Source organism: Embiotoca jacksoni, unplaced genomic scaffold (assembly GCF_022577435.1).
Source record: "Embiotoca jacksoni isolate LCO1_2020_lvr unplaced genomic scaffold, fEmbJac1.0.p SCAF_9, whole genome shotgun sequence".
In the NCBI taxonomy this organism is placed as follows: Eukaryota; Metazoa; Chordata; class Actinopteri; family Embiotocidae; genus Embiotoca; species Embiotoca jacksoni.
In genome coordinates this window covers 17,146,955-17,164,033 of record NW_027185447.1, presented here as the reverse complement: position 1 = coordinate 17,164,033, position 17,079 = coordinate 17,146,955, and the positions used below count along the sequence as shown (strand labels likewise).

General features: G+C 41.2%; 1 protein-coding gene across 4 annotated transcripts in view; it reads left to right on the top strand.

Annotated features, from left to right (window-relative positions):
- scube3 (signal peptide, CUB domain, EGF-like 3) overlaps positions 1-17,079 on the top strand; it is a 72,550-nt gene that overhangs the window by 41,805 nt on the left and 13,666 nt on the right. For 2 of the 4 annotated variants that reach the window (XM_069140508.1, XM_069140510.1), the window contains exons 5-9: positions 915-1,061; positions 2,586-2,702; positions 7,322-7,369; positions 12,463-12,579; positions 14,057-14,179. In XM_069140508.1, the coding sequence (XP_068996609.1) occupies positions 915-1,061; positions 2,586-2,702; positions 7,322-7,369; positions 12,463-12,579; positions 14,057-14,179 (552 nt within the window). The remainder of the gene's footprint in view (positions 1-914; positions 1,062-2,585; positions 2,703-7,321; positions 7,370-12,462; positions 12,580-14,056; positions 14,180-17,079) is intronic. The other 2 variants (XM_069140509.1, XM_069140511.1) reach the window with 1 other exon arrangement.

Genomic DNA, 17,079 nt, shown 5'->3' with positions numbered 1-17,079 from the left:
CTCGCCACCTCCCTGTTCGGCAATAGAGAAGGGAAAAGGAAAAGGATCTGTTTGGTTTTTAATGAGCCAGGGAGCTGGGGTTTGTCACTGCATCTGTAGCGGTGGCAGAATTTCACAGCGTATAAGTCAAATATCTGTCTTCTCCCCATAAAAACAGCAGCGTTATCACAGCACAGAGCAAGGCAGATGCAGCGCTGCATCCGTTCGTGCTATAATTTATGAAAAGAGGGTCTCTGATGAAAATGTACGCTGGATGTCGGTTGTGCCTCTTCATCAATAATTAATGTCACACAGAAATGATGTATTTTTGTACACCACGACAGCTTTGAACCGCGAGGTTTTTTTTTTCCGTATGTTCATTTTGTTTGTTTGTTTTTTTGCTTTGTTTTAGAAGTTCATCACATTTTTACTGAAGTGCTTCAATTTTGGTGACTCATGAAAAAGTACACTGACACCTTTATTTTAGTGCAATCCCTTTTGATCAGAGTCTCTGCAGAGAGAATTTAACCAAAGAGGTTTTTTTTTCACTGTGTTGCTCCTTTTCTTTTCTTTATGGGGGATTACCTCAATTAAAATTACAGGTCCACGGGATCAGCCCCTGCTGGGAGTTTTATCCTTTCTGTAGGCAGCCTCCTTTTTATAGCCTGAAAAGAGTGAGCATGTTCCAACAAGTGTTCGCATCTTTGTGAAGGGGTACTGGGCATGTCAGTCACCAGCAGTAGGCATATGAGGCACTGAGGGGTCAGAATGCGTGACAGGCATTTGAACATTTTTTTGTCCACTTAACCCTCTCTGTGATATTTGATTTAAAGCCAACCTCCTAGTTTACTGAATGGTCTCTGGCTTTAAAAACAGTGTGTAATCTGTGTGGCGGTTCAAGAGATAAACTCCCGGTCTTGTTGTTTCCTTCACAGTGCAACCAGAAGGCGCAAAAGAGGGACCTACCTGCATGGACAAGAATCACGGGTGTGCACACATCTGCAGGGAAACACAGAAGGGTGGCATCTCCTGTGAGTGTCGACCTGGATTCCAGCTCACGCGCAACATGAAGGACTGCAAATGTAAGCCATCTCAACCTCGAGCATAGTTTCCCCTCTGAGATATACAGACACACACGGCGCACACACACACACAGGGAATTACACTACAAGCATGGTTTATAGGCTCCTCGTGAAAAGGTGATTGGGGCTGGGCGATGATGGATAATTGCACTCATTCCACAAATGCCTTCCACCAGATTTGAAGTTGGCTACTAACATTTATGTTGCATTACCAAGCCGTGACTAATCTCCTGAATGGTCCTGGTAAAGAAAAACATGTTTATCAAATAAGGAGTGATCATTTACACAACCAGGGCAAGTGTGGAGGTTACTCGAAGGGGATCACTCTGACGGACAGCGCACACTTCCTGTTGCTGTGCAACAGAGATCATCCTGTCAGAGCTGGGGCCAGGGCTGATGGGGGATTTGTCTGTGTTTGGATAAGGATTGGAGAAGTGTTATTCTATAGTTTTTCTGTGACAGCCCAGGAAAAGGGCAAAAGGCGCTGGGATGGTAGGGTGCAGACAGGATGGCGGTAGAAGCCTCGGCTTGCTCGTGCTCTTTTTCACTCTGTCATCACAGGTGTGTTAAAAGTGCCTAGGTTAATGCTCCCCTCGCCTGCGAGCACACAAATATATTTGCACATGAATACACAAACATGTCTCTTCCTATCATTTATGTGCAACTAACACAAGTCTTTTTCTGTGTATTCTAGAAATGTCAGAAACTGTAAAACAGTTTCTATTCTGCAGAATTAATTAAATGTATTCAAATACAAACAGCTCATAGGCTCTTATTCACAGTGACTTTTACTACTTTTACAGCCACTTGCTCATTAGTTGTCAGAGTTTTAAAAAATGTGACCTCTCAGTTTGTCGGCAGCTCCAGTGTAACTCTGTATTCGGAAGGATAAAAAGATTACGTCTGGGGACTGAAGGATTAATAAACCCAGGATAGTGGTTTATGTAATTAACATAGATTCAGCACTTCAGGTGGTGAATATGGAAATCAATGCATGCCCTTCTTCTACACAGATTTTGACCTTTATCTAAGTGCAGCTCTACAAAGTTTTTAATAAGCATCGAAAATGCTGAACGATGTCTACAACAGGTCACATTGGTTTACGGTGCTCTAATTGTATTTATGTGTGTAACGTATTCTGAGGCTAAACAATAATTCAGGTAACAGCAAGCACTTTTCTTGCATTTATAGTAATTTCAGACCGTTTTTAGCATGTGAGCATATCTTAGATGGTGAGGCTGAGTTGTGATTTTATTGTCATCACTTTGAGGAACTCAAAACTTACCGTATTACATTGTGTTTTTAAAACTCTGGGAAGGAGGACTTAATGCGGTCTGAAATGAGCCTGCAACATTAACGTCATAGATAAGGTTCAGAGAAAGTGTCACCTGAGGTTCTAAATGTGGATTTTTGTCACACTTTCCCTCTCCCACTCATTTTCTCTCACCTCTCCACTGCCCCAAAAAGAAAGAGTGTGCATTATCCTGTAAGTGCAATTTGTGTTAATTATGTATCCTTTGATAGTGACCTGTAACTACGGTAACGGGGGTTGCCAGCATATCTGTGAGGAGACAGACCACGGCCCCAAGTGTTCCTGCCACATGAAGTTCGTCCTGCACAGCGATGGAAAGACTTGTGTAGGTGAGTCATCTCACCCCGATACGACTACCAAGGGCAAGAAATAATGGCTTTTGAATGAGAAAATGTAGAACCACAAATGATTAGTTCAGCAGCCAATTTCCGACAGCAAATTTAATTAACGCTTGAAATTAGGTTTATGTGATAAAATGCAAGTTCAGAAACAGGCTTTGTTACAGTAACTGTATCCTCAAGCCTTTTCTCTTGATCTGTGACATGCAAGGACAAAAGGCTACCACCCACTGTGCTTTCCTGTCCGCTGCCGCTGCTGCTCCAGTAACCTCTCAGTCCCTGCATCTGCTTTGGCTTCTCGTCCACCTCCTTCTCTTTACTGGACACTGTGCCTTTTCCTCTGTTTTTCTCAGCCATGTCAGACACACCTTCTATTAGCTCCTGGGGCATTTCCTCCACTGCTTCCCGTTGGGGATTAACTCACACACCTGACCTAACCTTCCACTGGCATTTATCAGTGTTTGCCTCAGTTGACTTAAGTTGAGTAAAAATCGTTCAGCTACTCAGGCATATTGAACCGTTCTGAAGGGCACTTTTATATCAGATGGGACTTCTGAGTGCAGAAGTTCACAGTTCTCCATAAACGTGTGCAGAGTGTAGCCATGCAGAAACGCACAGATATTTCAGCCTTTCATCAACAATCATGGAACATTAGCAATAAACTTTGTCAGGTGTTAATGTGAAACAGACCATAGATGCAGACAGGTCTTTCTTTTATCCGCCGGTTTAACCAAAGTGTCATTAACAGTTTCTGTTAACAGTAGAAACCCATTTAAACCAATGTACCCTGTGCTTCGTAGCCTTTGTAACCAAGGTTTGTAATGGAAGCCAAAAGGAGTGGGATAAAACATATTTTTTTAAGGACAAACATAGTAAAAGAAGGAGCGCCTGCAGAACAGACTGGTGAAGTGGTGGCTTGGTTTCGGTGGCTGTTAAGTTTGAGAGCTCGGTTTGGGTAGCGGCTGATTAGCTCAGTGTTTCTGGATCCCCTTTATTACCGCAGCCCTGATGAGAGCCAGACTTATGTCAAGGTCTGGTCAGCCAACCTGTCATTATTGTTGTACCCTCCTGAGCCAGGAGGATGCCACAAACTTGACTGCAACCAAATTATACGTCTTCGCCAGTCTTATTCGAGGCAGAGCAAACGTACATTTGGTGTGCCAGATTAGGAAGCAGTCAGCCAGTTAAGTTCTCTGATTTCCCCTACAGAGTCTGGGGTTTCAGTGGTGGAGGAAGGGCTGCTCTGCGGTCGACACGGGGGCGCTCCATCGCTCAGACTCTATATTAGTTAATAAAACCACAATAAAACAAACGCTCTGCCAAATGAACCACTGACGAGAGAGTGAGTGACAAGAACGTTGGAGGAGCTTCAATAAGGCACCACTAGTGTGCATGAGGACTAACTCTGTGGTATTTCTACCATTCAAATATTTAACAAAAAGATATGCTCAAACTGTTATTAATTTACGTTGTATGTTTAGCACACCCGGTTTTAATAAAATACTTTAATCCCTTTGTCAAAGACAAAATGCAACAGCTAACTCTGCTTTGAAGAAAGAAATATCTCTTTCTACTTCAGTGCATAACATGAACGATATTTCTTGAAGCCAAGAAATCCAATTTTATTTCTGAATTAAATGTATTTTTTAAAATATCACAAGGAAGAAAACAGTAAGTGCTGCTGGTGGGTGTGTAGTATTTTTACGCATGTCTTCATGACACGTAGTGATAATTACCTCTGCCAACGCATTCGAAAATAGTAAATGATCTATAGAGTTTAGCTGGTATCCATAGAAACAGTGCAAAGTGAGAATAAACCGTTTAGTCTCAGGATTGATTTGGAGCCGTTTATGATTCATTTAGTCTCTGCATAGTCCATCCAAAAGCAACACAATTCATTATTACAAAACAGGTTTTACCTTGTCAGTGGCTTTGTCGTTAGGCTGGTGGGCTCTTTCAGTATGCTGCAGTTTCACTCTTCAGTCCATCTGGTGACGGGTTTCATATTTATTCATTTTGTGGTGATTGTTCTTACCCAGGCAGGTCGTGCATTTTGTAATAATGCGCCAAATACTTCTCTGTTTGGAAGTGATCATTCTTTATCCTTCCTGTTTCACCTCTGTTGATACTCTGTATATTGTAGGTGGAAAGTTCTGTGTCAGGAAGGCTTGTATGGGTGGCACACATTCACTGTTGTCTCTCAGACACACACACACACAAACACACACTCTTTAAAGTCAGATTTTTGACTGTGACCTGTGGTCTGTGTATCAAGTTCAGATATCAGAAAGGAGCGGACATCATGTGGAAGCATTCATGTTGTTAGCACAGCAAATCATAAACATTCACAAATAGCAGGCAGATGCCGACATGCTCAGGAGTTCAATCAACTGAAGAGTTGGCCACACTGTGCAAGACGAACACACACACACACGCAGTAAGAGGTGCATTTTATAATGCAAACTGAAAGCTATACAAACAACCACACAAACATACAATACATATCCTGCATGCATGCATCACATGCATGTAAACACATGTAGTCCACAGGCATATGCCCATTACATAAACACATTGCTCTCATTTCGGGTGGTCTGTGCATTCATGCTGGTGTATTCAGAGGTCTCTCACTGCCCTGTCCTCTAACTGCTGACAATCACTGTGTGTGGATGCTGCACGTTGGGACTGGGACGTGTTGGTGGAACCGTGGCAGTCCATGTAAACTGTGCATGCTTTGTGGTGTTGCTGTTTGACTCGAGCATCTGCTTCTTCATCTGGCACCTCAAAAGAGCCGACTGTGGATGCCAGAATAACCAATTCAAAGAATACATGTTTTGATTAGAGGGTTTGAAAGTGATTTTTTATTTTGAAATGATGTTTTTTTTAAACATAATTAAATTTGTGCAGGGATAAAAATGAAAGATCTCGCTGCAATTTTAAACACTCTTAAACAGCCATTTTCCTTTTTGTTAATGAGCCCAATCCTGCAGCTACAATGGGTGAGAGTGCACGATCTGCATACTAAAACGTGTGCCAGTTATTAGTTGTGAGGGGGTAAAGCTAATATACATTCAGAGGAGTGTAGAAATGTGATTCACCGGTAAAGTTTTGCTTGTTGATTTGAAAGCCAGTAAATGAAAACTCATATTTTGACATAACAGCAGGTGAACACAAAAAGACACTAATGTCTTCTAAAATAGTTTTGAGGGACACCTCATCAATTGTTTGGCTGGGCCACTGACCGTGTTTAGAGACTTGACATAAAAGCCAAACACCATTAATTCTGAAATAATCGGGACCATAAAAGACACCGTAGAGCGCAGAAATGAATCTGGCTGTCCCCGACTTTCAGCTTGCAGCACTAACCACTCGCTCTGTCTGTCAAGGCTCACAGTGCTCATACTAACTAGCGAAAACCTCATCTCACACGCAAACAATAAAACTGCTCGTTGTCTGCACTGTGTGGAATATTTATTTGTATGACTGCATGTTACAAGGTAACACTTTTGCCTTGAAATGTCACCCTTTTCAATTCAGAAAAAGACCTGTCATTATCAGTTGTCAGGATTTGGAAAGTAATTGCTGCTATTTGTTCAGTTGTTACCAGGAAGACGCTGTCTTTTTCTTTTGCAACACCATATTGTCATTCTCTCATGTCATTATCACCTCCTGTGGCCATAAATGAACATTAATGATTTGTTAAATGCAGGAGAAACAGTCCCCTATCATTCAAGCTATCCACCTGATTCCCTGCCCAACAATGCCTCTCATGAGTTACGGTTATTTACAACACTCAACCGGTGTCTGCAAGAGTTAGTGAGTTTCTTGGAGCTTGCTGGGAAATAAATGATGTGGGATCACAACCTGTCACACTATAATGTGATCATGCCTCAGCCCCCTGCTAGTGAGCGATGGGTAGACGACCTGAAGAAGTGGCCCTGCAGATAGCAGGAATACTTCTGAGTTAGCGTAGCATTTTCCAGAAATGTTATGGAGATCAGGGATAAGCTGTGCTGTTTGTGGCTGCACCAAAAATGTAATTGAACTAAATGTGTGCTCGGACGACAGTGTGTCGAACATACAGTAGGTAGAAAATGAAAAATGTTCCTGTCAGTGATGGTTTCTATCATCTGTCTAGAGGAGAGATACAAAACAACAGACAGGTCTCTTTGTTGTTTCATCCGGTTTTTAAAAACACAAGATTGTGTTCCATGTAATTTAATTTAAAAAGCAAAAACAAAAACTGTGCTACAATGAAAACAGATCCATCGACTCACAGTGTGGCAACAGAATTGTAGCTAAATGGTGAGGCCACTTCCTCAGGTTTTCCTCCCATCTCTTTCAAGCAGAAGTCAGGTATGAGCCCCTTTAAGATCAAAGGCTGTTCTCACTCATTATTTATTTTCCACAAAACCTGCAAGAAGGGAAGCTACATGCAGCAAACCGCTAACGCTGACAGAAAGTACCACGTGGCAGGGAATAAGGGGGATCTGCAGTATAACACATCAAATTAGTTCTTATCTTACATATCACACGGATGCTGTGTGGTTCAAGTGTACGGAGAACTAAAGTGGTGTTTTTACAATGTGTGTGTGTGTGTGTGCATGCAGGGGAGAGAAGTGTCCAGTCCCAGGCAGCCCCACAGCTGTTCCCTAATGGTAAATATGTGTTCCTCCGACTCCTCTCTCTGGGGGTCTGTGGGTGTGTGTGGGAGGGGGAATAGAGGAAGAGCTAACCTAGCAGACACTGATCAGGCCTTTCCCCTCCCAACAGGGGCATCATCCCTTTGACCCTTGACCTCTGACTCCCCCACCACCTTCCTCTTCCTTCTTGCGAATGCCCTCTCAATAACAACCACTGGCTGTGTCAAACCACACCTTTTCAAAACACAGCTGCAAACAGGGAGCTTCTGACCAGCAGTGCGAGCATTATATAAAGAGACGGAGATCTACTGTATCAAATATTGTTAAAAAAAAAAAAAGGGAGTTTTCGCTTTGCAGAGTCAAGTTTCTACTTCAATGTTATCTTGACATTTGTGCAAGTAAGCACAGTACTTGCGTATTTCTATTTGATGCTACTTTATACTTCTATTTCACGGCAATTAAATGCATGTATTGTAGTTTTTACCCCACTACATTTATCTGTCAGCTTTTCCAAGTCATAGAAACATCAGATGTTGGAAGTAGTTACAATGTACAGACATTTCCCCTTTACATTTCTCAGATGGCTTTCTTCAGATAAATGTTCAAGACCCGAGGGGGTTAAATTGCCGAATTTAAAACATTTCTTCTTTTTTTTTTTAAACTAGCTTCACTGACCAGTTAAATGCTGCTTATGAATTTATGTAGCAGTATTAACTGTCAAATAATATCTAATAATAAATCTGTCATTTTACTTTTGATAACTTACATTTGATCATTAATACCTCTTCTACTTTTACTTCAATAGGATTTTGAAAGCAGGGCTTTTACTTTTTTTTATTTTTAACTTGATTGTACCAGAAATTTAATTTAGGTAAATAATATTATAAAGAGTATTTTTTTTTTTTTTTTCGTACACCGCTGCAGTTTGATTGATCTACTGAAATACGCATATATTAGCACAAGTGCAAGTAGGCTTTGTAAAAAGTCCAAAACATCATCAGTTTGACTTTTATTGGCTTTTATGAAACAGACCAAAGACTGTGGCTTTATTTGTGTTTTGATATGACTGAACGAAGCAAAATTAAGCTTGCTCTGTCTCAAACACTTGGCTGTGGAGTTCCTAAACTCCATCATCACGGCCTATTAGCTTTGGCGAGGGAGACAATGATGTGTTCATGATTCAGCACAACTTCATACAAAAGATTAAACACAGAATTGCTGTTTCATACGCATGTAAAAATGCTGAAAATATGCAGAAAATAATCAATTGGAGAGTTTCGTCTTCTATTTCGTGGCCACAAGTAATTTGTTTCACTACATTTGCAGTGGCGGAAAAAGAGAGAGAAGAAGAATTGAAACTTGATAACATCACAAATGCATTTCGGCCCAATTTTCAGAATGAGATGTGTTTTTATAGAAATGGCGAAGATGCCTAGAAAAATAAACTCATAAATCTGTGAAGATGTATCAAACCTTGATACATCAAAGAGATTTACGATTTAATTATACCATGTAAGAAACTGAGGGAGGAGGCTTGTTCTCAGAGGAACAGCCCGTTCAAGGTAGGAAGCGAAACAGTGGTGCTTTAAGTTACTAGTTGTTGCTTTGCTGTATGTACATGAACACACAGTCCCCCACATGCTACATGCTACATTATAACAGTCTGACCTATTTCAACATTTTGTGTCCCACTTTTTTCCCCTCAGAAATAGAAACGTAAAGAGCAAGAGACATATTTTGCATGCTGCTTTAAGAGGATTGTCTCCAGTTTTACGGTTGCACCTTTAGAGAGCATTTGCAGCCTGTTCTCTGTGGGTTTTGTTTTATTAATGTCTGGTTTAAAGCCATCTATTTCCAGTGATCGACTCTCAGGGAGACTCTGCCTTGTGCCTTTTTGTGAATTCTGTCCATTCACCCTTTTGCTCTATTTTGTTTGCAGTCGTCCTAAATGGCTGATGACAAGCTGCTTGTCCACAGTTCTGATCTAAATCAAGAAGTGCTGCCTCTGAAAATCATGTGGCTTTTCCTATAATGTACACTGTCTGAACCTTTCTGTATGAAGCTTATACTGTAGAGACTCGGCATTAGACCGAACACCCTGCACATATTAAGAAAAATCATCCTGCTGTTACCGTAATTGCGTGTCCCAACCCAGCGCACGGTAGATGTGGCTGGTGTGCATCCAAAACACACAAACCGACACACATACCAGAGCGTGTGTCTCTCTCCTGTCTTCACAAAACCATAATGTCAAAAATATTTCTTTGCTCTCTTAACACATGATCATTACAGTTTGGTGAGATGGCTGTCTGACTAAGCGTTTTGGAGGCATGTCCCGACACTGTCTTATCGTCTCGTCTGCCAACTGTCTCTGCTCACACTTTGCAATTATGTGAACCCACAGCGCTACGCTCTCAAGTCTGGGTTAGGACCGGGCTATCATACTCCATCATGAACTATCACTCTCCTGCAAAGGTTCCGAGGCAGAATCACGGTGCTCTGACGACTACAGGGAGCAAACGAAATAATGCAAACCCTTCACAAAAAAAGGATTTCAGCTCTAAAGTATGTCAAAGAGTGTAACTTTTGCTACGGTGCCACATTAGACACAAGGGACGGCAAACAATTCTGTGAATGTGAATAAATGGAAAATGTTTTCTTTTTGGTCCGAGATGCGCCTTCTGGTGCTACTCGTACATATCATCAGTGATGAACCTACAATATAAAAACACATAGTCCAGCAGAAGTCAGCAAACTGTCACAGTAATGTCAGTGACAGCAAAATCTATATACGGTTTGCTGTTATTGGGATACATTATCTACCAGACCTTGAATTGAAGTATTGAATGTTGAATTGAGCACTGGTGTGTTTTATTTATTATAAATTCATCTTTTAATTTGTAAGAGAAAGATTTCTTCATCCTAAAGTTAAATAGTCGCACTTTAACCTTAAACACTCATGTAGGGTGGGTCATATTCATAGTGTATATAAAAGTGGTCGTAGCTTCGGTGTCTGGAATAATAAGGAAGCGCCTTAAACTGCAATACCACCGAGGGCCACAAGTGGTTGGCTCCAAAAAGCCTCCGGCTGCATAGACTCCCATTAAACTTCTTTCATGAAATACAAATTTCAGTTATTTTGGTGTCATTTATTAAAGTCACCCCTTCTTTTTACTTTTCTGGCGGTTCCATCTGAAAATAATCCCGTCATTACTTAGATATTAGGCCTCAAAAAGCAGTATGTTTGGGGTGGGGGCGTGTCTGTTTGACAGGCCTGTGGTGCAGTTAGGTTTCTGTTAGGTGTGCGGGGCCTAGTGTCCTCAGTTTTCCAATCGGAATGAGTCAGATCCACTGCTCGCTCCTCCCCAAATCATCCAAATATGGTCACTTCTGGCTAAAAAAAATAGCAAGATGGCGATGGCCAAAATCTGAACTCGAGGCTTCATAATGGCACTTCATAAACCAATGGGTTGCATCCACTTGGTTTCCACTTGGTCAAATTAGGTGGAAGATAACTTTTAAAGTTAAGATAATATTTTATTAAATCCAAGGCAGGAAAATTTGTGGAAGTAGATATTTAATTTAATCCTCATTAACTGGGCAAAGAATATAAAATGATTTAACTTGGTCAGGGAAAAGGTCTCATGACAGGCAGATGTTGCAACAAACCAACAGGGATATGACTGTATGTACAAATGAAGCTAAATCCTTTATAGCTGGTGTTTTACATTTTGCCCTTTTCATTTAGTGTTAACCCTTTTTTTTAAACTCAATCTGCTCATTTACTGAATATTTTTTCTGTTGTATTAGCATGCTAATGTGCACCATGTTTGTTCTTGATCAACAGCATCCACTGTACTGTTTTGAGCTGTTGTCTATGAAACGGCTATAAAACATAAAATTACATCACTGTAAGCACCTGTTTTGCTTTTATACATAATTCTAGTCTACAGTCGAGATTTTTATTTGCGAGAAAGAGCTTTAAAAAGTTTCATTAGGGCCGCTGCCGCCAGTGCAGATTTAGATTTAAGTGAAGAGGATTAGGTGTTTCCCCAAAGGGTTCCTCGTTCTCTGAAGAAAAAAAAAACTGTGCAGCTGCATTCCCTCTTTAATGCCACGTGTGAGCTGCCATCTCCCTGCCAGTGTGAATTCGTAGACCAGCCCAGCTGTGCCAGGTCTTTTTTAGAGGGGCTGCCAGCCAACATCATTAGAGAGAAGTGATGAGCTGGGTAGATGACTGGCTCCCTTACAGCAAGTTAAAGTGCTTGTTCCAGGTCACAACAGAGGGGTCTTGTTTGATTTTTGTTCTGAAGTGTGTGAGGCTTTCTATAAAGCTGCCCAAAACTCTTGGGCACACAGTGGTCTCTGATGTGAGAGCAAATTTCTCCTGTACTGTTGCTTAAAATGAAAGTCTCAAAATGAAATGAAATTTGTCACTGTCTGGAGAAGAGACCTCGGCCATCCTGTCTTGACCAACTACCTGCCTTTTTCAAATCAGTCGAGGTAACACAGGGGCCAGGTAGCTGAAATTGCTTTTTTATCCCTAAAATGCCTGGAAGGTTTTGTCAAAACCAGAAAAAAGTGGCAGTTTGTCTGCATGTGTCTGGAAGTGGAAACTCTACCTTCGTAATGGAGGAGAGATGGATGCCCGACAGTACAAAGGACGTTTGGAGGTCGTAATTCACCTTGACCAAAGACAAGCAAACATGCACATGCTCGCGTTCTTTTTATACACTAATGCACACATAAATCGAACGCGTGAAGTTCTATGTTTGGCTGTGTTACTGATAATATTTCTTTCTTTCATTATTCACAAATTCCATCTTCAGTTCAGTTCCCCCTCCATTTAATCTCATTCAGCTTCTTCTTTATTCTTATTTCCTCATTAATTCCTTTCTACCACTGAACACCTGATCATCTGGCTGTTCTTTTCATCTCCTCCTGTTTGATAGACTGTGTTTATACAGTCTTAGTACGCCCTCTCATTTTTGCAGTGATACAAGTATGCATGTTTGCTGTTTCACTGGGGTGAAATAAGTAGGTCATGACAGCATCTCTTTTGTATTTTTCTATGGAGTTTGTCTGACTGAGTGCTTGTTTCCCTGCAGAGACCTGTGCAGTCAACAATGGCGGCTGCGATAGCACGTGTCACGATTCAGTGACGGGAGTCCGTTGCAGCTGTCCTGTTGGCTTCACACTGCAGCCGGACCGCAAGACCTGCAAAGGTAACCCACCCATCACCCACAGTTCCATGCAGCATTCAAGCTGCACCTGTTAAGCTGCCACCAAATTAAGCTCCTGCTCGTCATGTTGTCAGAAACACTGGAGCTTTTTTTTTTTTATTTCTACACCTGTAACTCACAGGAATGACAAATAATTAGATACACCGTTGCCACCCCCAGATGTGAACCTTTTTCAGCCTGCTAGTGAGATTCCCTCTCTGTAAACTACACTATTATTGGTTTGCAACCACAACTGCTCTAAGTATATCTGTTCTGTATCTGTTCTGGTGACACCAATCTCACACTACTTTCTGTTTTTCAGCAGCATATTTTGAGCAATATTTTGTCATGCCACCATTTTTCCTGACAGTTTATCCACTGCATTACCATCATTCTCCTTTCTGTGTGTGAGCAGAGCATCCTCAACTGTAGCAAGTTATGCTTTGTCAAATAAATCATTTCCAAACCGTACGTGCAATTATATTTGGAGACTTGGGGAAACAAAGACACTACTGACAGAGAGTTGACGAATTTGGAGAGAACGAGGCCAATCTATGTTTCCAGAACAGCAGGGATAGAAACCTGTCTACTTTTTATGGCCATAATGTTGTAGTAACAACTCTGATAAAACTACATTGGCTTATACGAGATTGGTTTGAGAGGAAACGAGAGGAAAACAAATCCAGGCAGCACTGGCACAAGAAGACAGGAGCTTGCTTCAGGCCAGGCACTTCTGAGGAGTGGAGACAAAGATGGAGCAAGGAAGGGATTATTTAATTCCATTTCTCATGCATTTATTTTAACCAGATGATGAAGACTCCCCTCCAGAGACAGACGCCTCATTTGTGCTGATGATTCAGAATTAATCAGAGCTGCTGCCAAACTCGCCAAGGCAGAGCACCATCAAAAGCGGGGATGAACACATGACATATCGATTGAGCATTGGCTGCAGAAATAAAGAGCCGAGTAATCGGAAGGAGATGGACAACGATGATTTAGAGGCTTTAATGCTGCAAGGCTGCATCCCATTAAAGCCACACACAAAAAGATTTGAGTCCGTCTGAGGGCCAGTTAGGAAATCCCCGAAGCTTATTTCTAGTTTTTGCCAGAGTATCATGCTTGTAAAGCCAAACACATCATCATCCTGTTTTGCACTTTTGTTGATTTATGTACATCCACATCCCTGTTCACATCTAGCATCTTTTTATAGACTTATGTTAAACCTGCTGTTATCAATGCTTTTATATTCGCCATGGATTCAATTGAAAGCTAGTGATGAACCCTCGCAGAATGATCTGACACTGCAACTCTGCTTAGCAGCATGTTTTTAACATCTTTCAAGAAGAAAACACAACTCCAACTGAATGCTAATGTTGCTCCGTGTCTACTGGATGTGTAAATAGGCCACTGTGTGCTAAGAAGGCATTTTCTTTTTTGTGATTTGATGAATGCACTCCTAATTCAAATTTTCTGTTCGCAGACATTGATGAGTGCCGTCTGAACAATGGGGGGTGTGATCATGTGTGTCGAAACACAGTGGGAAGCTTCGAGTGCAGCTGCAAGAAAGGCTACAAGCTGCTAACCAATGAGAGAACATGTCAAGGTAGGTTGTCCTTTTCGTTACCTTTTTCCGGTTAAATAAAACAAATGCTCATGTGTGCTCTAACCACAAAATGTGTCCTGAACATTTTTTGTTATATATATATAGTGAGAATAGTAAGAGGCCAAACCAGGCCTCTCAGCCTTGTTTGTCCGGTACATTTGGTGGTAGCCATCGCTCAGCAGGAGGTGGGAGGGCTAGCTGCAAAACAAATAAGAGTTTACCATGGCTGAACACAGGTGTGGGAAATTAGAGCTCCAACTCTAAAACCTCTGCCTCTTGGACGAATCAAGCCACCACAGAAACATGTGCTGAAAGAAGACAGGCAGGCTGGAAACTGCGGAGCTGAGCTCAGCCTGTCTCCAAGCGGAGAACCAGATGACAGCCTATTTCTTTATTCTCTTTTTATTTTATTGATGTGGTCAATCAATATCCAGCCTGGTACACATCAATGTCTTGCAATGGGTTTTGAATTGCTACACTGAATCCCACCACTCTCCACACAGTACGTAAACATCATATGTGGTCAATGAAAACATACGCTGTGTCACCGTGCTTTTTCAGCCACTTTCTTTCCTCCTCAGATCTATTTTTGGTCGGATGCCTTTCTTTCATTATTTGGAGCCCAACAATGCAAAGTTTATTTTGCAAAAATAACACAGATAACTGAGAAAATGCGGTCTGTGCATGTAGGAATGTAAATCACAGCTTGTTTTCTGTGGCACCATGCCTTAACCAACTCAGCCATGTGCTGTTTGGGTGCACAGAGTCAACTTCGGTACAATGTTGTCCTTGTTTGGCGATGTGTTTTGTCTGGAGGAGAAGGGTTGTGATAAAGCTCACCTCCTGTTGAGTGAGGTGTTGCCAAGCTAACACACACTCCTCGTGCTTGAGTCACCTGTCTGCCTCTTATCCTCTCATTCCTGTCATTTTTTCCTTACCCTTGGAATGAAAGCAGGGCAAAATAAAAGCACAGTGACTTGTGGGAACACTTTACTTTGACTCAGGTTAACCTTTATCCTAACTGTTTCTCTTTTGATAAGTGTAGCTGCAAATGTGTATTTTGTGTTTTATTCTTGGTGTTGAAACGCAAATCTGCGATTAAAAAAAGTGTATAGCAAATTTAGTACTCATAAAGTTTGAGGACTCACAAGAGGCATACTGAAAAAAGACTGATTAGAATTAAAACAGCAGGGGCCTATATGTATACTTACTTTTAGTACTTAATGAGGCGCAAGCTCCAAAAGCACTGGTTCCTACATTTTCCATAATGCAATGATGAATTTGCACACAACAATGCAGGATATTACAGGTATTAAAGGGCATTGGCAAGTGTCCAAGTTGAAAAAAAACCTCACTAAATATTGTTAATTAAGGATATTTAAAAGCTAATATCATGAAAAAAATCATCCACTTTTAATGAAAAACTGCTGCTAAAATGCTAAATAACTGCTAAAACTGTACATATTAATAGAGACGTGCTTTTAATTTAATATTTTATGGTTTATTGTTTATAATTTATTTGACTAAATTAAATTTTCTATTATGTCTTGTGTGATCAAGGATCAGTCAAGAATTTTTATGTAAAAAACCTGTAGTCTCCAGGCCCATTTTGAGATAACCCTGTCGACATCACTATGACATCATCAGAGAAGTTTTCAAAGCTCTTCCAGAGATGCAGAACACGGTGTACTATTTTCACACAGTGTCCCTTTAAATTTCCTCGACATTTCTATGACATATTATTTTCATTAAAATGCAATAGCCTTAAATAATCCTATCACTTGTGAGTATAAATCCATAAGTGAAAGATTAAGTAGATTAGGTGCACCTGCAGCCATGGTACTCATGGTTGTGTAAGTAGTTGCTGGTTCCTGGTTGTGCGTCGAGATGCTCTGTGGTATCAGTTACACTTATATAGTCGTTTGCTGTCTCCTCGAGGTGTTGAGATGTGTACACTGAACTCTGGGTTTATCTTGGTTTAAACAGTCATGGTGTTTCCCTACTGCCAGCGGACCATGGCCCATAAATCAGGACGGGGCATGTCTGCTGAGCCCCTGTCAGCATTCCTCCACCCACAACACCCTCCACAGTCTCCTGCTCATCTTCTTCTCACTCTTAATCAACATGAGGGCACTCAGGGAGATCCTGATCAGATCTGATGTTTTCTCCAAAGGGGACATCTGTGATAGAGGCCCTATCTGGTCTGAATGAATAATACTGACCTTTTCTTCATTTCAGTCAATTCCTTTTGCCATTTTATTTGAATCGAGGTTGAAGGTTGTATTGTTCAGAGACAGCAAAGAAAAGTAACCAATGATAACTTTGATTTGTGATTTTCATCTCACTTGTCGACCTTCAGATAGTACAAGACAGGGATGGGAGTGTTCCCTCCCTGTACGTACTGTACATCACCTCATGATGTGCTCTTTCCCACCCACTGCATACTTCACCTTAGCTGCCTTGTAAATAAGGGTTGCAGGAGTCCAGATGTCTTCACACATCACCTCTGTAGCGTGGCACACAAAACAATATAATGATAAGTTGCAGATTGACTACTGGCGTCACTTATTGCAACATTTTTGAAGGATAAACTCACCAAGTCACCACGCCTAATTCCCACAGGGTTTCAGACTTTCGGATTAAAAGTCTGCTCGAGTAACGTTTATCTTTAATACGCCAAAAACGATCACTTTTTTTATGCTTCAGACAGCATGTGCCAACCCATGTCGCTCTCCTCTGCCACTGCTATGAATCTCCAGACGCCTCCATACGGGACAAACACAAAGGACTGTAGGAGTTTGTTCTGGTAAAAAATGTTTTTACTTTGTGGTAATTTTTTAACTTTGTTTTTAGCCGTTGAAAAAGTTGATCCATTTATCAAGATAAGGGGAGTTGATGTC